This window comes from Cricetulus griseus, chromosome 6, assembly GCF_003668045.3.
Source record: "Cricetulus griseus strain 17A/GY chromosome 6, alternate assembly CriGri-PICRH-1.0, whole genome shotgun sequence".
Classification (NCBI taxonomy): domain Eukaryota; kingdom Metazoa; phylum Chordata; class Mammalia; order Rodentia; family Cricetidae; genus Cricetulus; species Cricetulus griseus.
In genome coordinates, this window is record NC_048599.1 from 153,226,561 (window position 1) to 153,252,698 (window position 26,138).

The following is a 26,138-nucleotide window of genomic DNA, read 5'->3' on the forward strand; positions in this document are numbered from 1 at the left end:
TGATGGCACTCCTGTCCCCTGACCTCTCCATTTTCTCTGATACTTAGCATACCCATTGTATATTCACAGCCCAGGCCTCTCTCTGTCTCTGTGTCTCTCTCTGTCTCTGAGTCTCTCTCTCTCTCTCTCTCTCTCTCTCTCTCTCTCTCTCTCTCTCTCCCATTTTTTTTGAGACAGGGTTTCTCTCTGTAGTCCTGGCTGTTTCTGGAACTCACTCTGCAGACCAGGTTGACCTTGATCCGCCTGCCTCTGCTTCCCAAGCAATGGGATTAAAGGCGTGTGCCACCACCAACAGGCTACTTCTGTTCACTTTCATCCTTTCTTTCCTGTACCCTCTTGCACACTTCCTCTGCTCACTTGCCCTCCCAAACCCCTTTGCTTCTCCCCAGGAACTTTTTTTTTTTTTTTTTTAAATGGTGCTCAGGTCTGGAATGTGCTTGCTGCACTGTTGTGGTCTTTCTAGGTAACTTTTCCGGTTGCCCTGCAGAGTCTGGCCTCTTTTTCGTTTGCATACTTGCTTTCTCACGTACTCTTAGCCAGTCCTCTCCTCCTCTTTTCCTGAGCCCACTCTAGATCTTTGCTCACCTCCTCCTGCTGTCCCTAGGGAGAGGAGACCCTGCGCGTGCACGCTGGCTCCCTGCTCACTAGGCTGTCACTCAGACCATCCATCCATCCTTCCATCTGTCCATTTTGCACGAAGATCCCCTCCTCCCCCAACCCCTTCTTCTCTCCCAGATTACCCCTCCCCATCCTTCCAGCATGGCTCCTCCCACCCCGCACGTTCCCCCTCCCTGCTTCTGGGGCTTGGGAATTTAAAGCCACCTCTCCTCCCCTAGGTAGCCCCCTCCCCTGCTGTGGGTAAAAGGGGGAAGGGCATCGCCCTCAGGTTACCCCCATGTTCAGCTGCCAAAGAAGGGAGCTCCCTTACCCCTAGCCTATTCCCTAAAGCTGCCCCCAGGCCCCCCGGGGGCGCTCCGTCCACGAGGGGAGGGACAACCCCCTCCCCTCACCACGTCAGGGAAATGCAGGGATCCTTGTGGGAGGGTCGCGGGAGGGGGGAGGTGGTGAGGACTGAGAGGAGGTGGCGCTGGACCCCTATCCGCCCTCTCCCCCTGGTCGGATGCCCCCCGTCCGCAGGGGGCCTGCGCGGCGCCTGTCTATCAAGGGCTTGTTAATTCCGGATGGGTGCCGCGGGGTTGAGGAGGGAGTAGGGAGTGGGGTTGAGGGGGGCGGGGAAGGAGTGGGGAGAGGGAAGGGGGAGGGGTTGGATGGGGGAGCGGGGTGGAGAGGAGAGACGAAGCAAAAAGAGAAACAATAGCAAAAGAAAAAAAATATACAAAGCAAAATAAAAATTAAAAAAACCCTAGAACACACACAAATCCTAACGGGGGGGGGGAGAATCCTGAAATAAAAGCCGTAGAACTGTCTTCCAAGGGGGCGGGAGGGGACGAGAAAGGAGTTGGGCTCCTCCTGCAGGATCGCAAGGATGGGGTGTGACCTGAAGGTGGATGACAGCGGAGGTCTGCCCCGCCCCCACACCCAACGAGACTTTGCTGAGAGAAATGGCTTTTGTATCAGGTCATTCTTTATAATTAAACTCACAGTATCCACCCCCTCGAGCCGGCCCCGCCTCCTTCCTAGGGAGGCCACGCCCCTTTGATTCGCTGGGCCTGGGGGCGGGGTGCAGCTGGGGCCCGCCCCCGCCACGCGTCAATCTTCCTCCACGGGTTCCGCTCCCAGAGCCTCGAGCATACGCCGTCGGACCAGGGATCGGCGCAGGTGAAGGCGGTAGTCGCCCAGCAGCAGGTCGTCGTGGCGCACCAGTGGGTGCGCGATTCCGCGGAGGCTGAGTCCCGAGCGCAGCAGGCGCGAGCGCGTCTGGAAGTCTGTGACAGTGATGAGCCACCTGCGGGCGAGGCGAAAACCAAGGGACGTCGCTGGGATTCACCCTGACCGCCTTCGCTCGCGGCCGCCGCTGCCGTCTCTGCTGCCCGGTATCTCTTTCACCTCGCCAAGGATGCGCCAGGCCCTGGTCTCGCTGTTGTCCTTATCCGATTCGGCTAGAAATGCCATTCAGCCCAGGCCCGCCCCTTCGATTCCAACATTCTGATTGTGCCCAAAGTGCCACTCAGCCGAGGACCCTCCCCTCTGGGTGGCTCTGGGCCTAATATCTCAGTGACACCCCCCCTCCCCTTGGCTCCACCATCTCTCTCTGGTCTTTCAGTGGCTCTCAGCTCCACCCCTCACTCTAACCCCACCCACCAGCCTCCCACTCTAGGCCCCTCACTGTGCTCACTGTGCCCTCCCCCCCCCCACACACCTTGGTACTGCTTGGCTCTGTCCCTCACTTCCTCTCTCACTCGCGCCGACTCCTCCTCCCAGCTCCACTTGTTAAGATCCTGGCTACAGCCCTCCCAAGTCTGTCCATCAGCCGCTTACCCCAGACCACGTCCATGCGTGGGCTCACCTGTCCCTGCGGCCTGCGGTCCCGCAGATGACATTCATGTTTTCATACCGGATGCTGCTCACACGCCCACTGTCCATGGCCCCGGGCAGCTCGGCCTCCAGAGCCTCCAGCACCTCCAGGTGCGTGAAATCCTCCTGCGTGTGGATGCATACAGCTTCAGCCCTTATCACCCTGGTTGGAGCCTGGCCCAGACTCTACCTTCAGAACCACTAGGTTCTGTCACTCTTGTCAAAGGGGAGACCACAGGTGTCTCTTGGGTACTATGACATCTGCCAATCAAGGGCATTCTCAAAAACCAGAATGGTTACAGCTTCACCCACCCTACAGGGAAACTCTCAGAAACCAGCCATAAATGATGCCTTAAAATTCTGGAGGATTCTTGCCAGAATTTGGACCTATGATCTCATGTTAAGGTGGTGCAGTTATCAGAAGGCTCAGAGGAAGCTGTTTGGGGGATGTGTTGATGGCTGGTAAAGGTGCTTGCTGTGCAATCCTGATGACTTGAGTTCAATCCCCATAGCCCACGTAAAGGTAGAAGGAGACAACTGACCTCCTCTGACTGCCACCTGTCAGACATTAGGGGTGTCTTCAAGAGAGGCTGAAGGGCCTCTTCCTCCCACCTGTGCACTAACCAGGCCTGCTTAGCTTCTGGATGTGAAAGAGATCTGCTGTGCCCAGGGTGGTATGATGGTACACTGGGGTCCCTTCCTCAAAGGCACAAAGAAAAGGAGAAATGGGGTGGGAGAGCAACTCCATGACAGAGGAAAGTCACACAGACACCCAAAGAGGTGCCTAGTACCCAGTAGGTGCCTCTTAATGTCAGATACAAGCAGATATGGTCTCAAGTGTGTGTGTGTGTGTGTGTGTGTGTGTGTGTGTGTGTGTGTGAGAGAGAGAGAGAGAGAGAGAGAGAGAGAGAGAGAGAGAGAGAGAGAGAGAGAGACAGGAGCTCAGGTAGCCCTGCTAGCCTGGAACTCACTGTGAAATGGAGGCTGATGTCAACCTGCTCCTCCTGGCTTTGCCTCCAGAGTGCTGGGATAACAGATGCACACTACCATGCCTGACCCTTAACCTGATCTTAAACACTGACCATCTCAGTTCTGATCAGGTGATCCTCTCATTACCCAAGCCAAACCGTGCAGAGAGCTGATGGTCTCTCACCGAAGTCTCCATGCAGAGGCAGAGGGGCTGAGCAGAGGGCGGTGCTGAGAACTTTCGGATACATGGGAGCTCACGATCCAGTGCCTCGTATTCTGAGATAACCTGCCGCAGGTACTGCTTTCTGGGGGAGGGGGGAGGGGAGGAGAGAAGCAAGGCGAGGAAAGGGACCTCTGAAGTCAGGGGCTGTTGCTGCCACTTCTGCAGGAACTGAAGTCAGAGGTCATGGAGATGGGGACTCACGAGGATTTGACAGGCCTGCCCAGACTCCGAGCCATGGACTCCTCTGTAGCCTCCAAATCCACAAGGATGGATCCTAGGGACAAGAGAACCCAGTGTCACCTGCTGAGGACCCTTGGCAGCCATGACTGTCTTCAGATGAGAATCACCCAGCAGTGTGCACACCACCCCAGAAAGCTAGATCTTAGAGGCCAGTCCCTGAGATAGCATCTGGAAGCTACACAATCCACCCTTCCACTCCAGCTCTGACTCCAGATTCCTCGCTAGGCTCAGCTCTGCCCAGAACCAATACCAAAGTCCAGCCTGCTGATTGGAACTTGACCTATAAGTTCCTCACATGTGACCCCTTCTTGCCAACCTTATCATTAGCTGATGGGCCTCTCTTTTTCCTTGGCTAGTGACTGACACACATGAACTATTTCCCCTCTTCAGCCCTAGGGTTGTACAGGCATAAGGGGGTCTAGCCTCCCTCACCAGCTTCTTTGTGACCTGGCAACCAAGTTCTCACCAACAGTGTGAGCAAGAGTGAGCCAACACATCTGCATTAGCTGCTGGATGCATTGCAGCACTAGGAAGGCTGTGGCAGAGGGGTTGCCATAAGCTCAAAGGCAGTCTGGTCTACACAGTGACTTTGAGGCCAGCCTGGGCTTCACAGGGAAAGTGTGGGGAGGAGAGAAGGAAGGAGAAAGAAGAAAAGGAAGAGAAGGAAGAAGAGGGAGGGAGAGAAAGAAGGAAGAAATGAAACTGTCTTTGATGTTTGGCTCCTTCCTTCAGATGGGCTGGAATGCAAATGGAGCAGTAACCCAGTTTCAACCATGTTGCGATATGCTGAGCAACAATGTAGAAGGCTCCTGGGCCCATGAGTTGTCTTGTAGAGTACAAGCATCCTACAACCTACTCTGAAACAAATTAAGGTCTGCCTCCTCTATGTTATTGTATTTCAAGGCAGAGGAGAGAAGAGTTGCCCATGACAGTCAGGACTGTAGGATGTTCTTACTGGCAGAAACAGTGACCCTTGACATCAACTCCAGACAGGGCCACTACAGCAAGACATACTGAGATGAGAGCACTGTGAGGTTATATCACTGTGAGGGGCCAGACCCATAGATGTTCAAAATATAGAAACTGCCAGACAGTGGTGGCACACGCCTTTAATCTCACTACTTGGGGGGCAGAGGCAGGCAGATCTCTGTGAGTTTTAGGCTAGCCTGATCTACAGAGAGAGTTCCAGGACAGCCAGAACTGTGATACAGAGAAACCCTGTCTTGAAAAGGGTTTCCGGCCTGGCTCAGTGCCTCTTTCCTGTCTTATGGCTCTGACATACTTCACACACAGATTTCCAGAATGTATTACTGTGATGTGCCAAATGACTCATTGATGGTGTTGGGAATCAAACCTGGGACCTTTCAAAGTGTTAGGCAGGTGCTCTTCCACTGAGACATGACCCAGCCCCTCCCTGGAGACTCTAGGACTATGTCCCTGGTAATGTACACGACTCATCAGGTCATGCCACTTTGTCACTCGTTGGTTGCTTCGTTCAACGCTGAGCTGACCTCGCTCCCTGAGAGTGCTGCAGAGTGTCTCTCCTGCGTGCGCGTGCACACACACACACACACACACACACACTGTGGTTTGTTCTCCATACAGGCACAGTTATGTAACTAATTAATTCCACAATACTATACAATTGGTTGTCACCAAGTTTATGAGCAGTGTGAGGTCCATTTACTCAACAATGTGTTTACACACATGTCCATATGTGTGTGGAGGTCAGAGGTGAACCTCAGGTGCTATTCATAAGGCACTATCCACTTTGTTTTGAGACAGAATTGTCCACTGGACTAGAGCTCACCAAGTTGGCTAGTCCATGAGTCTCAGCGACCTGCCTGTCTCTGCCTGTATGGAGCTGGGATTACAGGTGTGTACCAAACCTGCCTTGTTTTCGAGATTTATTTTTGTTTTTATTTGTGTCTCTGTATGTGCCACATGCATGAAGTGCCTGCAGAGACCAGAAGAGGGCATCACATCTTCTGGAGCTGGAATAACAGGTGGCTGTTAGCTGCCTGATGTGGGGACTGGGAACCAAACTCAGGTCTTAGGCATGAACTGCTGAGCCATCTCTCCTGCCCATCTTGTTTTGTCTAACATGGGTTCTGGGGATTGAATTTAGGCCCTTATCCTAGCATGGCAAGCACTTTGTTTAGAGGCAGGGTCTCAATCTACAGCCCAGGCAGTCTTGAACTCATTATGTAGCCCCCGCTGGCCTTGAACTCATGCCACCCTCCTGCCTCAACTTCCTGAGTGCTAGGATGGTAGGTGTGCACCACCATACCCAGTCCACAGTGATGGGGGACATTCTTCTATATATTTCTCTTATTTCTTGAGAATATATTTCTATTTCTCTTATTGGTTGATGAATAAAACACTGATTGGCGAGTAGAGGCAGGAAGACTGGCAGGGCTAGGAGATGAAGAGAATGCTGAGTAGAGAGGCCATGTAACCGAGGAAGGAGTAACAGGTTCAGACCCTGCTTGGGTAAGATAAGACCACACGGAAATACTTAGATTAATAGGAATGGGTTAATAATTAAGAGAGAGATAGCCAGTAAGAAGCCCTAGCCCTCAGCCAACAATTTAATAATATATCGTTGCGTGCTTATTTGGGGCTGAAGGGCAGTGGACCTGGCAGGAAAGAAACCTCCATGTTCACCACAGCCCCCATGTTCACCACAGCCTCCATGTGTTTTGTTATTATTGTTTTAAATTTTATTTTATTTTTAATTTTGTTACATACCCACGGATGCTGGAGAGAGGTGGTCAGGAGCCACCCAAGTTGAGTGATGGAAACTGAACTTGGGTCTTCAGCAAGAGCTGGAAGCACTGAGACATCTTTCCAGCCTCAGACTCAATGTTCTTGCCCTGGCATCTGGCAGAGCGCCAAGTGCAGAGATGGTCCAGGGTGAACACTGACTGGGAAAGCCCCAGGAGACATGAGCTGCAACCCTTATATGAACTGCTTGAGTCCCAACTCAGCCAAACCAACTGGAAAGTAACAAAAACAAGCAAATCTGGACATGCATCAGGGCTTCTCGTGCAGATTTAGACATAGGAATCTAAGTATGTACTACACAAGAGAATCTCCTGGAAGAATTGTAGATTTTGTCAACTGTCACTATGACATGGTGGATATGTGTGCTTAAAATCCCTAGCAATTTGGATGGGGTTATGGAGATGGCTCAGTAATGTGCTTGCCTTGTGTGATGCTTGCTTTTACTTGTCAACTTGACACAATCCAGAATCATCTTGGAAGAACATCTCAGTGTGGAACTGTCCAGATCAGGGTGTTGTGTGGATATGTCTGCAGGAGTTGCTGTGTTAATGGAAGTGAGAAGCACACCCACTGTAGGCAGCATTGCTCTCTGGGCACATTGTCATTCTCTGGATTGTATGAACAAGAGTGGGAACAGCAAGAAGAGCTCCGGCATGCATGTATGCATGGGCTCATTGCTCTCTGCTCTTGCCAGGGTATATTATCTGACCGGCAGCTTCAAAATCCCAATGTCTTCACTTCCCTGATGTCTTAGACCCAGAACTGTGAGCCAAATAATCCCTTTCTTCCTTAATTCTTGGGGAGGTCAGGATATTTTGTCGTTGCAACAGGAAACAAACTGAGATACCATGCAACATAAATACTTAAGTATGATCCCCAGAACTCATGTAAAAATCAGGCATGCCAAGATACATCTGTAATCCCAGTGCTGGGGAAGTGGAGACAGAAGGATCCCTGGGCTTGCTCCTCAGCCAATCTAACTGAATCAGTGAGCTCCAGGCCAGTGAGAAATCCTGTCTCAAAAAAAAGTGGCCTGTGATTGAAGATGTCAATGCTAACTCTCCCTCCCACCCCAATATGCAGACACAGCTGAAATCAAAATTGGTAAAAATGAGATTGTGTCTGCAATTTATCGTCTGTATAATGTCCCTACAAATGTAGTCAGTGCTCCTGTTAAACACAATCAAGAAAATATTGCTCACATTGCAGCTAGGCATTGCTGGGAAAAGTGAGCTCCTTAAATGATAGTCTTGATTTTTCCATAGGGTGAGATAGTCTTGATTTTTCCATAGGGTGAAACTCTCCATATTAAAACTCTGCATGTCTATCCTGGTAACAAAGAAGGAAATTGATATACCCTGGAAGTGTGTTTGATCACTCAGAAGATATGGATGGACAACCCTAGAGACATCTATGGAGACTAAAGAATGGTTTCTCAGGAAATGTGATGTTAAATATTTACTGGAATTTTCTAAACTGTAGCAGCATTTCTAATCCCTATAACGATGCAATGAGTTACTAAAAGTGTATTTATTCAGTAATAAAAGACTTTCATAGCTTGTGCATATCACACACACACACACACACACACACACACACACACACACACAATTAGGCATGGTGGCCAATCTCATACCAGCTATTCAGAAGGCTGCACAAGGAGATCAAAAACTCAAGGCTGGCCTGAGCTACCCTGCCTCAAATAATAAAAGGCTGAGCATGTAGATCAGTGGTAGAGCCCCTGCCTAGAACACCCCATTGTCTTAGTCACTGTTCTATTGCTGTGAAGAGACACCATGACCAAGACAAATCTTATAAGAGACAGCATTTAATTGTGGGTTTGCTTACAGTTTCAGAAGTTTAGTGGCATGCAGATAGTGATGGTGCTGGAGAAGCAGCTGAGAGCTACATCATGATCCACAAGCTGAGAGAGACTGGGACTGGCATGGGCTTTTGAAATCTCAAAGCCTACCCCCAGTGTACACTTCCTCCAAGAAGGCCACACCTCCTAATCCTAAGCCTTTCAAACAGTTCCACTTGCTGTTGACTAAGCTTTCAAACACATGAGTCTAGGGGGTTATTCCTATTCAAACCTCCACATTCCCCTCTCCGACCCCCACAGGCCTGTAAGCTATAACATAATGGAAAATGCATTCAGCCCAACTTCAAAAGTCTCCGCAGTCTATCACAGTCTCAACAATGTTTAAAATTCCAAAGTTCAAAGTCTCTTCTGAGACTCATGGCAATCTCTTAAACTGTAATCCCTGTAAAATCAAAATCAAAAAGCAGATTACACATTAGTGTTCCAAAAGGGTGGGGAAAGAACATAGTAAGGAAATACTAGACCAAAGCAAGACCAAAAACCAGTAGGGCAAACTCCAAACTCTGCATTTTCATGTCCATTGTCAAAGATTGTCAAAGATTCAGATCTCCAACTCCTGCTAGGAGGTGTTGACACAGGCCTTAGTCCCAGCACTTGGGAGGCAGAGGCAGGCAGATCTCTGAGTTTGAGGCCAACCTGGTTTACAGAGAGAGTTTCAGGACAGCAAAAACTGTGTCTCAAAATAAAATAAAATGCAAACAAAAGTACAGATCTCCAACTCCTTTCAGCTCTGCTGACTGCAACATACTCCCTTCCCTCGGGCTGGTTCCAATCCCTACTAGCAACTTTCCATAGCAGGTACCCAACATTTTGAGGTCTCCAACACAATCCAGGCTTTACCTTCACTGCTTTCTTTATACAATGGCCTCTCTGAGTCTCCATGCAGGGACAGTCCTACAAGCACTTTTCCTTATCGGCAGAGTGACCAAAACTGCCAAGTTCTGCTGCTCCCTGGGGTTGGAAGTTGGCCCTCCTGTTTAAATACATTTATTGCTATTAATGTTTTCATTCACTGCTTAATATTCCTTTAATTCTGTTTCACAGGTTGGAAACTTAGCTGGGTCTTGTCCTGATGTCACCACTCCCTTTATTCCATTTAGCATCAAGTTTTTTTAAAGCTTTTTATCTGTTTTTATCTGTTTGAACAATGTCCATTACACTTCCTTGTTGTGGTGGTGTAAAAGAAAATGGCCCCCAAAGGGAGTGGCACTATTAGGAGGTGTGGCCTTGTTAACAATAGGTATTTATGGTGTTGTTGGAGGAAGCACATCACTGTAGAGGTGGGCTTTGAGGGCTTATATATGCTCAGGATACCACCCAGGGTCTTGGACCACTTCTTGTTGCCTGCAAAATTTAGGTCTCTCAGCTACTTCTCCAGCACCTACACAGCACCAGGTCCCATCATGACAATAATGGACAAAATCTCTGAAAATGTAAGACACCCAATTAAATATTTTCCTTTATAAGAGGAAATGGTGTCTCTTCACAGCAACAGAAACCCTAAGACACTGGTGTTCCTTTTCTCCTCAAAATGTACATTTTGTATTTCTCTTCGTCCAGCTTGTTACTCTTCATTGTATATCTGCACAAGAGTGATTATTACACAGGTGGTGGTGGCAGACCCCTTTAATCCCAGAACTCAGGAGGCAGAGACAGGAGAATCTCTGAGTTTGATGCCAATCTGGTCTACAAAGTGAGTTCCAGGACAGCCAGGGTTACACAGAAAAACCCTGTTTTAAGAAACCAAAGAGAGAGAGAGAGATTACTAATAACCACATGACACAGTCAGTACTAGGCTATCTTGACATCTCAGCCAATGCCATTATTAATCCAAAAACTCTTCAGTTTAGTCTCAGGCAGGTATTTAGAATAAGGGCAAAAGATGCCACATTCTTTTCCAAAATATCACAAAAATGCTGTCTTAGTCAACGTTCTATTGCTGTGAATAGATACCATGACCTCGGCAACTCTTACGAAGGAAAGCATTTAATTGGGACTGGCTCGCAGTTCAGAGCTTTAGTTCACTGTCATCATGGTGGGGAACATGGCAGCACACAGGCAGAGGTGCTGGAGAAGGAGCTGATAGTTCTACATATGGATCTGTAGGCAGCAGGAAGAGAAAAAGCCTCAGGGCCTAGCTTGGGCTTCTGAAACCTCATAGCCCACCCCTAGTGAGAAACTTCCTCCAAAACACCTATGCCACACCTATGCCAATAGGACCACACCTCCTAATCCTTTTAAGTAGTTCCACTTTTGATGACTGGGCATTCAAATATATAAAGCAATGGTCACAGTTCTTATTCAAAGCACCACAGATGGTCTCTAGGTCATTTAGTTCCCATCTGAAACTGCTTGAGCTGGGCCCCACGGTTCAAATCACCCTCCACATTGTCTTCTGTGTGTAACGTTCTTTTGGCCACCAACCAGCTCCCAAATCACATCATGCAGACTTCTTATTAGTTAAGAATGCTCATCGTTATCTTATGCTTGTCCCACCAATTCCTATAACTTATTTTAAGCTGTTTCTCTTCATCTATGCTTTGCCTTGGGGCCTTTTACCTTTCTTTCCTTCTGTGTGTCCTACTTTTCCTGCTTCTTCCTGCTTCAGCCAGCTGGCTGGCTGGCCCCAGGTGTCTCCTCTTCTTCCTCGTTCCCTCTTCTCACTCTTCCCTGAGCCTAGGTTCCTCCTCCTACCTATTCTCCCTGTACACCAGCCCCATCTATCCCTCTCCTGCCTGGCTATTGGCCATTCAACTTTTTAGTAGACCAATCAGGTGCCTTAAGCAGGCAAGGTGAAACAGCAACACATCTTTACACAATTAAACAAATGCAGCGTAAACAAATACCTCTTTGCATTGTTAAACAAAAGTAACACACCTTTACATAAAGTAATATTCTTTAACATTTCCTCCTTTATGTCTAAATAAAAAGAAAGGCTTTAACTTTAACACAGTCAGACCATATACAATAAGAACAATTATTAAGTAAGAACTTAATAAATTTGCATTTGGCAAATTTGGAGAAATCACTCTATCATATGTCCTATTTTGATGAATTCAAAGCTCTGTACCTAATTTACCTTCTATTGTAACTAAGGAAAACTGTAACTGTAACTATCTAGTCTTCAATTCCATCAAAGACCCCAGAAGGATACAGTATTACCTGAGTAAATAGGAAGTGCAGAGCAAGCAACTTGTAAAACTATAGAAATGACAGAGACATGTGGCTGCCTGGACAGTCACCCAAGTTTCCTCCAACACATGGGGGCATCCATCTTCACCCTACAAGCCTATAAGATCTGGCAGACTTTTCTTTTTTCTTTTTTTTTAATGAATTTTTTATTTTACATAACCACCCAAGTTTTCCCTCCTCCCCCTTCTCCCATCCCACACCCCTCCCCCTCTTCTCAACCCCTATCCAATTCTCAGTGGGGGTAAGGCCTTCCTTGGGGAGTCAACAAAATCCAGCATACCAAGTTGAGGCAGGACCAAGGCCATCCCCACATATCAAGGCTAAGCAAGGTTTCCTACCATAGGGAATGGGCTTCAAAAAGCCAGTTCATGTTCCTAGGTCAAGTCCTGGTGCCACTGCCAGGGGTACCCCTAACATATCAAGTCACATAACTGTCACCCACATTCAGAGGGTCTAGTTCCTTCCAAGCAGGTGTCCCCCCCTTCCCCCCCTGGTGTCTGTCCAAAGTCTATTGGCTCCCACAAGCACAGGTCAGCTGTCTCTCTGGGCTTTCCAATCATGATCTTGACCTCTGGCAGACTTTTCTATGAAGCATGAATTTTGAGGGACTGAGCCACCTTGTTTTGGTAAAGTTCGATAATCACTTTCCTTTGTGTCCTGCACGTCCAATTTGGATGGTAAGCAGTTTAGGCAAGGGCAGTTTCTTGCCCAAATGGCTAGCTATGAAATGAAACTCCATATGGAGGTCCTTTGTTGCACATAATCCTTTTGAAGTAGATTGGTGCTGCTAGGAGCAGACACATCTCACTGTCATGAAAAACCTATATAACAAAACATTTTAAATGACATATTTTGTAGTTTTTTGAAGTGTTTAGAGACTATCTATCTAAAATATAGCTCTGATGATCTTGAAAACCTAACATAACTACAAGTTTCATTGTTACAGATGTCTAACTACTAAGTTGCATTTTTTAAATTATCCTAAGTGGTTTATAATAATATAGCTTTCAAGGACTAGAACTTTATCTTACATTTTAAAATGAACTGCATAGGTACAATGCCATGAATAAGAGTAGAAACATATATACAGTATGTTGTATCAAAAATAACCTTAAATTTGTATCAATATACAAAATCCCTTAAACAAAGAGCTATATACCACAGTATGTTATAACAAAAATAAGCTTAAATTTAGGTCAATATACAAAAGCCTGTAAACAAAAGTAGAAACATATATACAGCATGTTATAACAAAAAATAACCTTAAATTTCTACCAATATACAAAAATCCATACCAATGTAAAATATTTGAGATTAATAGTTGCTTTTTTGTTTAAAGTACATTCAATAATCTACCCTTTTATCATTTCTATGCCCTCTATTTCTTTTCAGAAAAAGATCTCTCAATCTAACCTCCTTCCTTAGTTTCCTCCCTGACCATGACCAGTAACAATTTGTAACCAACCTCCCTAAATGATGACAAACATCCATGATCCACTGAATAACCAAAAGCCACCACCCCACGTCTTAGGAATGTGGGCATTGTGTTCTTAAAATTATTTCCTGTTGTCTGGAGACAACAGTATCTCTAGGGGACCCTGAGAAAATTGAGATAATGCTTAAGTCCTGGGAAAACTAGCTGTAACATTTGTTGCCCAGTCTCAGAGCTGTTCCCATGCAGAGGGACCAGTAAATATGTCACCTGTCTTGTAGTTTTTCTTGGTTTAATTCTTTATGTCTGTAGCCAAGATTTTCAGGAGGTCTCCCCTAATTAAAGCCTTTCAGGTCCAACTCCAAGACTCTCTTCAAGGTTCAGACTGGATGCTACAACAAGTAAAAGGTACTGTTTTCTTTGCGTATCCGAGGATGAATGAACAGACTCTCTCACACTGTGCTTTTCCGAATCGGTCTCTTTATTCTTCTGTCTCTATTCTAATTCTCCTGTCCTACTTTTAATTTCTCCTAGCTTCTTCTCTTTCTAGCCTAAAAGACTCTCCACTTTACAGGAGGCTTGGAACAATAATAATAAAAAATCACAAGAGTTATATCTCATTGGTCAAATTCACATCCCTTGGGTAATCGAATAAGAAGCCGAGCCATTTACCATGGCAACACAAGGATTTCAAGGCTTCAGGAGTAAGACTGTAACCAGACCAGGAGGCAGGGGACACAATGCCCAGAGACAAACTTGAGACATAGGTCTATTGTCAGCAGACTTGGCAAGCAAATAATTGGCATGTTTTTCTTTGGGTACTTTGTTCAGCAACCTTGGTTAACCTTGATTGACCTTGTGCATAGTTGTAAAGTTTTAAACTTATGATCTATTTACAAAAAGCCTTTATTCTAGTTTGAACTTGTTCTGAGGTAAAAATGAGCTAATTGAGTGCAGTCAGTCTGCAAAAGGAACAAAGCAGGCTTTTAAGTGTCTACAGTCCTTGTGGGACAAATAGATCTAGTTATGAAGCATGTCCTAATATATTTTCTATACATCAAAACCATAATTACAGTTAAAAGTAATCTTCCTGATCACCCACACATATATGTGCCCATAAGTTTGAGATGCAGTCATGAGATTACATACATGGAAATGCATGGTAATGGGAGATATCATAGCTGTTGCACAGTTTTCAGAGTCTTCAGGCCCTGCCTGGCAGGGTTCCTCCATCTGAGAATAATTTCTCTGATGGGTTGACATCTGAATTATCAATTGCTATAAACTGTAATTGCATCATGGCCTACAATAGCTTGTAATAAATGCTTCTGATATTCCCCCAATCAAAACTGGTCCCCCAATCAAAACTCTATTAACCTTGAAGGAATCCACAGACTTGTTTCCTATGAAAACAGAAGAATAATGTCTCCCCCAAAGCAATACATTTTCTGACTTCCATTTTAAAGTTAAGACATCCCTAAAGTTATCTAGGCTGGCCTAATTCAGCAGTCCTGTTTACAACCCAATGTCTCTCAGCAGCTTTCACTTGACTATCACCATTCAAAAAAATTTAAAGTCAACACAACACCATACAGGATCTAGATTCCCTGTGAATTTCCCATATGTACCTGCCTTATTCTTTTATAATACTTTACTCTCTATTTATTTTATTATTTATAAACTATTTTTTCTATGCCTGTCTATATCCATTTTCTTATGCACATTTTTCAACACATTGCAATCTGTTTACAGGATTTTTCTGTCTGGACCTGTCTTTATTGCATGTCTCTATTTTCTGACTGTGTAAGTCAAACCTTAAACTGCTAAGCAGCTTTGCACTGGCGGCTGGCTCTGCCCCACTCAGGTCCATGAAAGCCAAGCTTTATGGCCTCGAGCTGCATTCAACTGGGAGCTGCATTCAACCCTCCCCCTCAGCTCTGGACTATTGGTGCTCAGATGTTTTTACTTATCTTGCTATTGCTACTTGGCATACTGGTCACTGTAGACAGAGCCTCTTAAAGAAACCTTGTCTGGTTTTTTTTTGGGGGGGGTTGGTTTTTTTCCAGATTTCTTAGGCCATATGTGGAAATTTAAACAACACAATGGGACCACCAATGTAACATATTTTCTTTTGGCTCCCAAATCATAGCATGGAGACTTCTTTTTGTTGTTTGCTTTTTTTTGAAACAGGGATTCTCTGTGTAACAGGCTGTCCTGGAACTCATTTTGTAGACCAGGCTAGCCTTGAATTCACAGAGATCCATCTACCTGCCTGTGCCTCCAGAGTGCTGGGATTGAAGGAATGCGCCACCACTTCCCGGCAAGACTTCTTATTGGTTATGAATGTTCATCATTGTCTTATGCTTGTCCCACTAGTTCCTATAACTTATTTTAAGCTGTTTCTCTTCATCTATGTTTTGCCTTGGGGCCTTTTACCTTTCTTTCCTTCTGTGTGTCTTACTTTTCCTGTTTCTTCCCTGTCTGGCTGGAGGGCAGGTTGGCTGGCCATGGGCGTCTCCCTGTCTTTCTCCCTTGTTCTCTCTCCCTTCTCTATCAAGCTTAGATTCCTCCTTCTACTTATTTTCTCTGCCTGCCAGCTCTACCTATCTCTCCCCTGCCTAGCTATTGGCCATCCACTTTTTAGTAAACTAACCAGGTGTCTTAGTTAAGCAAGGTAAAACAGCAACACATCTTTACATAATTAAACAAAAGGAGCATAGACAAATGTAACACACCTTTACATAAAGTAATATTCTGCAAGATACATGTTCCTACTAGTATGGTCCATTAAGCCTCAACTGCTTTTCTAGTCCAAAGTTCCAAAGTCCACACTGCTCCACCAAGCAGCCTTGCCAGGCTGTCACAGCAATACTCTGCTCCCTGGCACCAACTCCTGTCCTAGTCAGTGTTCTCTTGCTGTGAAGAGACACCATGACCAAGGCAACTTTAATTGGGGTCTTGTTCAAAGTTTCAGAGGCTTAGTCCATTGCCATCATGTCAGGAAGCATGGTAGCACACGTGGCACTGGGCTACATGCCAATCCACAGGCAGAGAGAGGGGTGGGGCCGGCATGGGCTTTTGCAACCTCAACTCCCAACACCAGAAACACAGGTTTTTCAACAAGGCCACACCTCCTAATACTTTCAAACTGTCCCCCTTCTTGGTGACTAATCATTCAAATTTATGAGCCTATGAGAGCCAACACACCTAGTGAGGAGCTGGGGACATGGCTCAATGGTACCTGCCTAGAATCACACAGTGAAAGACAGTTTTGGAGCCCCTGCCTAGCACTCACAAATCCTTAGGTTTGATTCCAAATACTGGGGGAAAAGGGTATTTACTAATTTGTTAGATTCAAGAAGTTCTCTCCTTGACAGCATCTCTATGGCTTCCTATGTATCCCGGAGGACGATGGAAAACACCTGTTCACCAGAAAACTTAAGAGTATTAGACTGGCATTAAGGGTGTGTGCCACCACTACCAGATTTACTGTAGGAATTTGTTAAGTTTTATAGTTTGTATGTGAAATGTCCCTACTGGCTCACGTGTTTGAATACATGATACCAGTTGGGGTCGCTGTTTTGCAGGCGATGGGATCTTTTGGGGAGGGGTCTAGCTGGAGGAAGTGAGTCACATGGGGGCAGGTCTCCAGAGTTATAGTTCTGCTCCCAGGTCCTCAGAAATAGTCATTAGGCTTAAATCAAAATGTCCCAATACCAGTTTGTCAGCACCACCTGGTAAGAATTTAAAATACTAGGACTGCTTGAGCCCTAGTGGCAGAGATTTTTGTTAAATGGGCGGTGGGTACAGCTAGCATTGAAACCCCACCCCCAGTGGAATAATAAGGTCATCTTGTTCCTCTTGCTAAGTAGGATGAGGCAGACAACTGAGTGTTTGCAGTTGAGATGAGAGAAGAGGACATCTGGGGAGCTCTAAGAATGAAGACTTTTGAAAATGATGGTTGAAATTATGGCAGCTACCTGGTGACCATTAGGTAGTCAAGATGGTATGCCAAGGAAATGTATCTCAAATTCAAACTCTGGGAGATGAAAGAAACTGGGTCCCTGATGGTGTCACTAAATTTAATCTCTCTCTGCTTTTTGTGTAGGACAATGCCATTCCTACTCTTTACAGTGTAAGTCTCTGTCACTCAGTATTTGGGAAGTGTGTGAACTGTGCTGAAAGGGGCTACAAGCCTAGGGCTGATATGAGCAAGAGACAACCCTGGTCTGTCTGGCTGTTAGCAAGACTCCCTGGAACCAGGTTGGGTCCAGGTGGAGCAGAGAGACTAAAGACAGGGAGGTAAGGTCTCTATTGGAGACAGTAAGAACTATGGACGGGAGGGAGGGGGACCCAGAGACAACCAGAGGTCAGTAAGATAAAGATGATGGGCTGTGGGGCGGGACACACACACACACACACACACACACACACACACCACGGGCAGGGGAACTGGGAGAGGCTGGGGTAGAAGATTGGCACCTGGGGTCTGGTTCAGTATCTGGGTTAGTGGTGAGGCCATTTGAAAATAAGAACAGGGAACTGAGAAGGTCATGAAGACCTTGAACTATTGTGCAAGACCAAGGAATGAAGCTATCTAGGGGAGAAATGGACTGAGAGGCATTGTTGATGCCCAGGAAGCTCATGGGAACTGTAGTTCTTGGCTCAGAAATATTAGCCAGGACACTGCAGCATTTCATGGTAAATTCTTTGTAAATCGAGGGTGTTTGCCATGGAACTGCAGAGGGTGATGGGAAATGGAGTACTAAACACAAAATATTAGCTAGGGAACTGCAGTGTTTCATGGGAAATGTAGTTTTGAGCCCAGAAGTAGCGTTCAGAGCGTGGCAGAATTTCGTGTAAAAAGACTGTTAATCAGCCCAGTAACTGCAGAGGCTGGTGGAAAATACAGTACTGGACCCAGAATACTGGCCAGGGACCTGCAGAATCCTATGATAAATGTAGTTTGTCGTCCCTTGACTAGGGAATCTGCAAGGCCTCCTGGGAAATGTAGTTTTGATCCCAGAATATTAACAAGGGAGCCTGGTGGAAAAGTAGTTATGAACCCGGGGAACTGCAATGTCCTCTGAGAGATGTAGTTTGGGGCTTACCACACTGGAGACTTGCAGAGCCCCGAGAGCAATGTAGTTCTGTAACCAGGGTCTCAGCCAGGGAACGGCAGGGCCTCCTGGGAAATATGTAGTTCAAGGCTCGAGGACCAACTGCCGGTTGGCCTGCCCCGCGGCTTGCTCACCTGCATCCCTGTGCGAGCCGGGGATTCCCAGGTTGGGAGAGCTGAGCGTCTCCACCTCTGGCTGCATCCTGGAGAGGCGGGTCGGAGGAGGTCCAGGAAGATGGGGTGGAGTGCTCACACAGGGCCACACACCCCAGCTCTTTCCCTCCGCTCCTGCTTCTTGCTCTTTGAAACCACGTGTGACAAACACGGAACTGGAAGGCTGTGACCACAAGGACAGGCGCGTTCCCCTAACCTCAGGGACTCGGTGTGCGCCCCAGTCCCTGCATCCTTTCATCTCTGCTTCCTTCCCCGTCTCTCCCTGTCTTCTGACATCTCTTTCTGAACCCCTCCTGCCCCATCCCTGTCCTCGGTTCTCCCCCCATTTCTCTACCTCCCTCCCTCCTAACCCCATGCCCCAGTTGCTCTCTGCACTTCTCCCAGAAGTCTCACCCCTGCTCCCCATCTCACTGGTCTCTCCCTCCATCTCCCCAGCCTTCTCCATCAGCCTCCGCAGCACCTCCCCAGCCCCCCGGATTGCCCCCTCTTCATTCTTTGGAGTTTCTCCCCAATCCTGTCACCCTCTCTGAGCCTTCCTACTTCCCCTTCTCCCAGGCCGATTCCTCAGCCTTTCTTCCATAGCTGCTGCTGTCTTCACCCCCGCCGCCCCGCCCCACCCCTCTCTCATCCCCTCTCTGTGCCCACTTGCCCTTTGCTCATCCCCACTAGACACCTGGAGACAAACAGAAACTGAGTTCTCAAGGGGGGAGGGGAAGTTGGGTTGGGCCTGGTTACCATGGTGCCACGAGGTGGGGAGGAGGGGAGAGGACTGGGGCCATATTTCTGAATGTGGGAAAAGTGGAACTGAGGGCCAGGACTGGAGGGAGGCTTTATGCAAGCAGGAGCCTGTTAGGCCATCCTGTGTGGATATGGAAGTTTCACCTATGCTCCCTGCAGGCTCCTCCTTTGTATCTTTTTGTTGTTGTTTTTGTTTTTGTTTTTGTTTTTTTCGACACAGGGTTTCTCTGTGTATTTCTCTGTATTGCTTTGGAAGCTATCCTGGCACTCGCTCTGAAGACCAGGCTGGCCTTGAACTCACAGAGATCCGCCTGCCTCGGCCTCCTGAGTGCTGGGATTAAAGGCGTGGGCCACCAACGCCTGGCCCCTCTTTGTATCTTGTATCTCCCCCTTAATTATTATTATTATCCCCCCCTTTTGAGGCAGTTGGCCTCTGTAGCCCAGGCTGCCCCTCACCTTCCAGCTGCAGAAATGTGTCACCACACCCACTGAGAGTGGAATACCCACTCTCCATTCCCAGGTGGCCTTTGTTATGTTGTCATTCCTAACTCCTTCCTGGGTTTGCAAATCAACCCAGATTCCAGTGCCAAGGAGTCTCATTCTCTTTCTCTAACAGTGGTCCTGGTGTGTCACTGTGCAGATACAGAACTTGTTTTCGATCAAAGACAGGTGGAGGAGAAGAAGCCAGCTTTCCAATGATTGGACCCAGCTGTGCCTGAAGCTCAAAATTCCCTGTTAGGAATGGAGAAACTTGAACTTCAGTTTAGCTGGTTTTGTTTTGGGAGAGTTGGTGTTTTGTTGTTGTTGTTGTTGTTGTTTTCAACACAGGGCTTTTCATGTAGCCCTGGAACTTACTATGTAGACCAGGCTGGCCTTGAACTCACAGTCATCATCCTGCTTTCTGCCTCCTGAGTGCTGGGATTAAAGTTGTGCCCCATTATTGGCAATTTAAAAAGTCCATACTTTTAATGGTCTCAGTCAATCTTCTGTGGCCATGACTTTCAATGTTCTGAGAGAGAGCAAGAGAGAGAGAGACAGAGAGAGAAGAGAGCGAGCGCTTGGCTACACTGGCCCTTTCCTTCCTCTCATTAAGCCACCTTCTTTACTTCCAGTTCTGTAGGACAAGGAGCTTCACTGACTGCCAAAACCCTCATGTTAGAGGCGTGTGCAGTGAGTGAGTGAATGAGTGAGTGAGTGAGTGAGTGAGTGAGCACCTCCATGTCTAACAATGGAGCCCCAGCCCAGCGGGCTTTGTGGAAGAAGAGACCAGGCAGGGCAGCCTGGAATGCTGTGCAACCTGAGTCACTAATTAAAGAAAAGATTTACTTGGTCTTACAGTTCCAGAGGGATAGGAACAGCAAGCTAAAAGCTCACTTCTTAACCGCAAGCAGGAGACAGAGAGCTAACTGGGAATGGCCCAAATATTTGAACTCTCAAAGCCTGCTCTGAGAGACACACTTCCTCCAGCAAGGCCACATCTAAACTACCTGGGGATCCAGTATTCAATGCCCAAGACTAGAACCATAACTCTTTCTGCCAGTGGCCTGAGTTCCACTGCCACATTAGGGCCCCCAAATAACACACAGAGTCTTATATTATTTACAATGCTGTTGGCCAAATGACTAGGATTGCTAGCTCTGTCTTAAGTATCAACCATAACCATTAATCTATATATTTTATAAAGACTTATCTTACCAAAGACGCCGGTGGCATACATCCTCTCTTGCCAGGATCACATGGCTACTCCTGTCTTTACTACATTTCCCAGAATCATCCTCGACTCCTAGCCCCACCTATCTTGCTTTCCTATTGGCCAACAGTACTTTATTTATTAACCAATAAGAGAGACATATACACAGAAGGACTTCCCCCATCACAAGACCTTGGGGGAATATCTCACTCAAACCTGATATTCTCTGGGATCAGTTTCCTCATCTCTTGCTAGGGACAGTGGCTCAGTGAAAGTCCTCTGTCCTGGTCAGCTTTAACTGTCAAGTCCACACAGTTTAGAGTCATCTGAGAGAAGCCTCATTTGAGGAATTAACGAGCTTAGGTTGGCCTGTGGGCATGTCTGTTGGGGCTTTCTGGATTGTTAATGGCTGTTGCAGGACCCAGCCCACTGTGGGTGGCACCATTCCCTACACAAGTGGGCCTGGAATTTTATAAGATAACCAAGGAGAGGCATGGGTGGCAAGCAAGCAAGAAAGCAGTTTTCTTCCATGGTTCCTGCTTTGGTTTCCCTTAATGATGGACTGTGCCCTGGAAGTGTGAGCCAAATAAACCCTTTCCTCCCCTAAGTTGCTTTTGGTCAGAACATTTTATCAGAGCAGCAGAAAAGTAGCTAGGACAATTTATCCATCCTGTTCTCACTCCTTTCTCTCTCTGTGGAATCCAACCTAAGTTCTTAAAAATAAATGAGTAAAATCACAAATATAGACATGCATGCTTATGTTTTATTTATTCCTTGGCAATTTCATATATGTGTATAATGTATTCTAATAAAACTCAGCTCTTGCAGCTCCTCAGCCCACAACCTGTTGTCTCTCTTCTTTCTTTGGAACCTCTCCAACATTGTCACTCTGTCTCCCACCCACCTCTCTTATTTCCCTCCCAATCCTTCTGGAAGTCTTCTTCCCAACCCTTTCCCCTCCTACTCCAACTTTCATGTCTTTTTTTAAAAAAAAATAACCCACTGAGTTTAATTAGAACTGCTTGTATGACCACAACTTGCCAGTAGCTACACTACTAAAGAAAAATGGCTTCCCTTCCACCAATAACCATTGGCCAACAAGCCCGCAGAAAGGGAGGGGCCCTCTGAGTCTCATCCATGCCTCCCACATTCAGTCACCAAACTTCACACCCAAACCTTCTGCATCTTCATCATGCTCTGTGTCTCCACCTATCTCTGCCTAATGCATCTCTCCCTATATCCCCTCTTTCACCTCCTCTCTCTATTTGTTCCTGTTGCTCTGTGTCTCCTTTCTTCTTTTTTTCTTTCTCTGTTCCCTGGCTGGTCCCTCTGCCAAGCTGCCAGCTATTTCTCTCTGCTACTTTTGCCACCTCTGTCAGGTCATCAGCAGCCCTTGGCCATCAGCCCAGGGCCTACATTCCCACATCAGCATTTTTCTCAGTTCCACAAATGATGTCAGTACTGCAGCAGTGCTGGCTGCAGCCCTGTTTAGAGGGTTTCCTTTTCTACTTGCCTCTGTACAAACCCTGGCAACTTGGCTGACCTCTCTTTTGGGGTTAGCTCTTGCTACTGAGCACTAGAAGGGAACCAGTGTTCATGCAGGCATGGATATGAACAGAGATGTGTGTGATTAAATGACCTCTCTTTGAACCCCTGGGCCTAGCCTGGCCCACCTCAAGCACTGGTTTTTCAGGTGGCCTTGGGTGGCACCATAAGGGATTCCCAGCAGGTAGGCAGGAATGGGTGGGTGGAGGGAATGCCTTGGGGGATTGTGGGAAGCAATTGTGGGAACGAAAGCAAGGGGATTTTTGCAGACTTGTTCATTTGGTCATGAAAAGTTTTTTACCCCAATATCAAGCCTCTCCACCGTCACAGCCAGTCAAACCAAGCCAAATGAAGAATTAGAAGTCCAGAATTAGGGCTGGAGAGATGGCTCAGAGGTTAAGAGCACTGACTGCTCTTCCAGAGGTCCTGAGTTCAATTCCCAGCAACCACATGGTGGTTCACAACCATCCGTTATGAGATCTGGTGCCCTCTTCTGGTGTGCAGATATACATGGAAGCAGAATGTTGTATACATAATAAAATCTTTAAAAAAAAAAAAACCCTTCCTATAAAAAAACAAAAAGTCCAGAATTAATGTGAGCAAAGTATTCCCAGGTGGTCCCAGGGGAAGAAGAGAAAACCACGAAGAGGGGACTTTAAATACCCTAAAGGGGTGGAGCCTCTGCTAATGGGCTTTCTCAGGGGCCGGGTCTGGAATCGCAGGAGCAGGGCTGGGTGGAGCTTCCCAACAGTTCACCCACTACCCTATCATTTATTCTTCCAATATCCACCCATAAACACCATCATCCATCTACCAGTCCTCTGTCCAAATCATCCGGCAGTCCTTCCCTCCATCCATTAGCCAGCCATCCAAATATATCATCTATTTCTCCATTCCTCCATCTGTATTAGTTGCTTTTCTATTGTTGTGATAAAACACCATGATCCAAAGCAAATTATAGAAAAATGTATTTGGGCTTTTTGTTCTAGAGGGGGAGTCTATAATGTCTGAGGAGACATGACAGAAGTCAGCCAGAGCAGGAAACTGAGAGACCACAACGAGGAGCAGACAGGTGGAACTGGAAGTGGGTAAAGACCATGAGCACTCAGACCCCACCTCCAAAAAATTCTGCAACCTCCCTAAGCAGCACCGCCACCCAGGACAAGTGACAATCCTCACTCAAACCGCCATACCAGTCCCCCATCCCTCACCCACCCACCCAGGCACTCCTTCTTCATTCACCTTCTTGGCAGTTCATTCATTCATTAGTGTCTGCGATGTGTCAGGCACTGTTGAAGGCAGCGAGGGTCAGAGAGTGAAAGAGTAGCCTGATGGCCGTCCTCACTGACTGGGCCCAGCCCCTCCGGCCCAGGCCACTCTCACACTCTACCCTCCCCCAGGCATCCTCTCTGTCTCAGCTACTGTTCTGTTGCTATGGTGAAACACTATGGCCAAGGCAACTTTTATTTTATTTTATTTATTTATCGTTTTTTGAGACAGGGTTTCTCTGTAGCTTTGGAGGCTGTCCTGGTGAAGGCAACCTTTTTTTTTTTTTTTTTTTTTTTTAGATTTATTTATTTATTTATTATGTTTGCTTCCATGCATATCTGCACACCAGAAGAGGGCACCAGATCTCATAACGGATGGTTGTGAGCCACCATGTGGTTGCTGGGAATTGAACTCAGGACCTCTGGAAGAGCAGTCAGTGCTCTTAACCTCTGAGCCAGCTCTCCAGCCCCCAGTGAAGGCAACTTTTAAAGGAAAGCATTTAATTGGAAACTTGCTTACAGTTTCAGGGGGGTTAATCTATTTCCATCATGGTAGGGAGCATGGCCCCTGGAGGACAGGCTGAGAGCTTACATCGTTTTTTTTGGTTTTTCAAGACAGGGTTTCTCTATGTAGCTTTGGAGTCTATCCTGGCACTTGCTCTGGAGACCAGGCTGGCCTCGAACTCACAGAGATCTGCCTGCCTCTGCCTCCTGAGTGTTGGGATTAAAGGTGTGCGCCACCAATGCCCGGCGAGAGCTTACATCTTATCCACAAGTTGCAGGCAGAGAAAGACTGAGCCCGATGTGGGCTGTTGGAAGCTTAAAGCCCACCCTCCATGACATACCACATACAACAAGGCCACACTTACTCTAACAAGGCCACTTCCTAACAATTTCACTAACTGGGACCAAGTATTCACACATAGGAGCCTGTGTGGATTATCTTCATTCAAACCACCACACCCTCTACCCTTCTTCTTTTCCTGCCTCAGACCCCACCACTGCCCTGAGATCAGCTCATGTGTCCAGAAGCCTTCCTTTCTTGGCATCTTTCTCACCACTTGGCTCCCGAGGCTTGTCTGCATAGTCCCAAGGCGGTCCTCATCTGTCTCCTTAGTCAGTGCTCTCATTGTTAGCTTTTTTAAATTTAAAAAAAGATTCTACTCATTCTGTCTTTTGTATGTGTGTACTTGTGCTTGCCACAGCTACATGTATAGATCAGAGGATAACTTGGGTGTGTCAGTTCTCTTCTTCTACCCTGTGAGTCCTAGGAATCAAACTCAGAACATCGGGCTTGGAAGCAAGCTCCTTCATCCACTAAGCCATATTATCTTTTCTACTGAATGGAGTAGGATGAAGGTGGCCAGCTCATTCTCTATTTCCTGGTTCTTTTTTCATGCCCAGTGACAATAACACACAGGGTCCTCTAATATTCCGGACGCATAGAAAATCAAGGCTTCAGACTCAGACCCAAAGTGACTTTCAAATTAACTCGGCCACTTCCCATCTGTGTGAGGGTGGGTAGGATAGTTGCCTTCTAGGACCCTCTATTTCTCACTTGTCAAACACAGCTAAGGATTAAATGAACAAGCATAACCACTAGTTCTGACAGCACTGCACACTAACTGTGAAAGCATCTCAGTGCTGTCACTGAGCTTCAGCCCCTCACCCAGGAGTTCTAGGCAGGAGCACTACCACTGAGCCACACCCTCAATCTCTTACCTGAGGGTTACTAGACCGGTACGCTACCACTGAGCTATATCCCCTGCTCTCACTGAGTGACTCTAGGCAGGCAGGACTCAGGATAATTTAATTTAATCTTCAAAATAATGATGTAGTATCTGATTTTCTAAATCATCAAGGCTGGAATAAACTCTATTAGTAAAGTGCTTATTGTGCAAACATGTTATGAATTTGAGTCCTAGAACCCTCATTTAAAAAGCCAAGTGTGGTGGCACACACCTTTAATCTCAGCTCTGGGTGGTGGAAGCAGGTGGATCCATGGGATCCACAGGCCAGCCAGCCTAGCCTACTTAGTGAGTCCCTGTCCCAAAAAACAAGATAGATGGCACCCTGACACCTGCACATACATGTGCACACGCACGCACGCATATGCACACACACACACACACACACACACGCACGCACGCACGCACGCACGCACGCACACACACACACATACACGCACACATGCACGCGCGCGCGCACGCGCGCGCGCACACACACACTTGCACACATGTGAACCAATTTTCATCATCTTTGGGGGTGCAGTGACACAGGCCAGTAATTCTAGCACTCAGAAAGCTGAGGCAAGAGGATTGCTAATTTTCATCTGGTCTGGGCTCCATGGAAAAATCTAGTGTCCAAAAAATATTTTTAATTTAAAACTAAGGCAGTTAGAAAT

At 46.9% G+C, this 26,138-nt stretch overlaps 1 protein-coding gene across 3 annotated transcripts; it reads right to left on the reverse strand.

Annotated features, from left to right (window-relative positions):
* Nucleotides 1–1,563: 1,563 nt before the first annotated feature.
* On the reverse strand, nucleotides 1,564–20,970 carry CUNH19orf81 (chromosome unknown C19orf81 homolog). 3 transcript variants are annotated; one of them, XM_027420820.2, is made up of 7 exons: nucleotides 20,927–20,970; nucleotides 19,688–20,240; nucleotides 18,455–18,656; nucleotides 3,869–3,941; nucleotides 3,629–3,749; nucleotides 2,468–2,601; nucleotides 1,564–1,906 (listed from the first exon to the last, which is right to left on the reverse strand). In XM_027420820.2, exons 2-7 carry the CDS (start codon nucleotides 19,829–19,831, stop codon nucleotides 1,711–1,713), a joined length of 870 nt encoding a protein of 289 aa, XP_027276621.1. In that variant the 5' UTR covers nucleotides 19,832–20,240; nucleotides 20,927–20,970; the 3' UTR covers nucleotides 1,564–1,710. The 3 variants fall into 3 exon arrangements, with proteins under 3 accessions (XP_027276621.1, XP_035302729.1, XP_027276622.2); XM_035446838.1 differs by lacking the exon at nucleotides 19,688–20,240 and having other exon boundaries at nucleotides 20,927–20,961; XM_027420821.2 differs by lacking the exon at nucleotides 1,564–1,906 and having other exon boundaries at nucleotides 2,495–2,601; nucleotides 3,592–3,749.
* Between the last annotated feature and the right edge of the window lie 5,168 nt (nucleotides 20,971–26,138).

Excerpts from the sequence above, each read along its gene's own strand:
- CUNH19orf81 (XM_027420820.2), bottom strand. The coding sequence starts at position 19,831 with ATGAGACTCCTTGGCACTGGAATCTGGGTTGATTTGCAAACCCAGGAA. Across the intron at positions 3,942-18,454 it reads CGGCTCGCACAGGGATGCAG|GATCCATCCTTGTGGATTTG; the intron begins GTGAGCAAGCCG and ends TCTTGTCCCTAG. Across the intron at positions 3,750-3,868 it reads GGCAGGCCTGTCAAATCCTC|AAAGCAGTACCTGCGGCAGG; the intron begins GTGAGTCCCCAT and ends CCCCTCCCCCAG.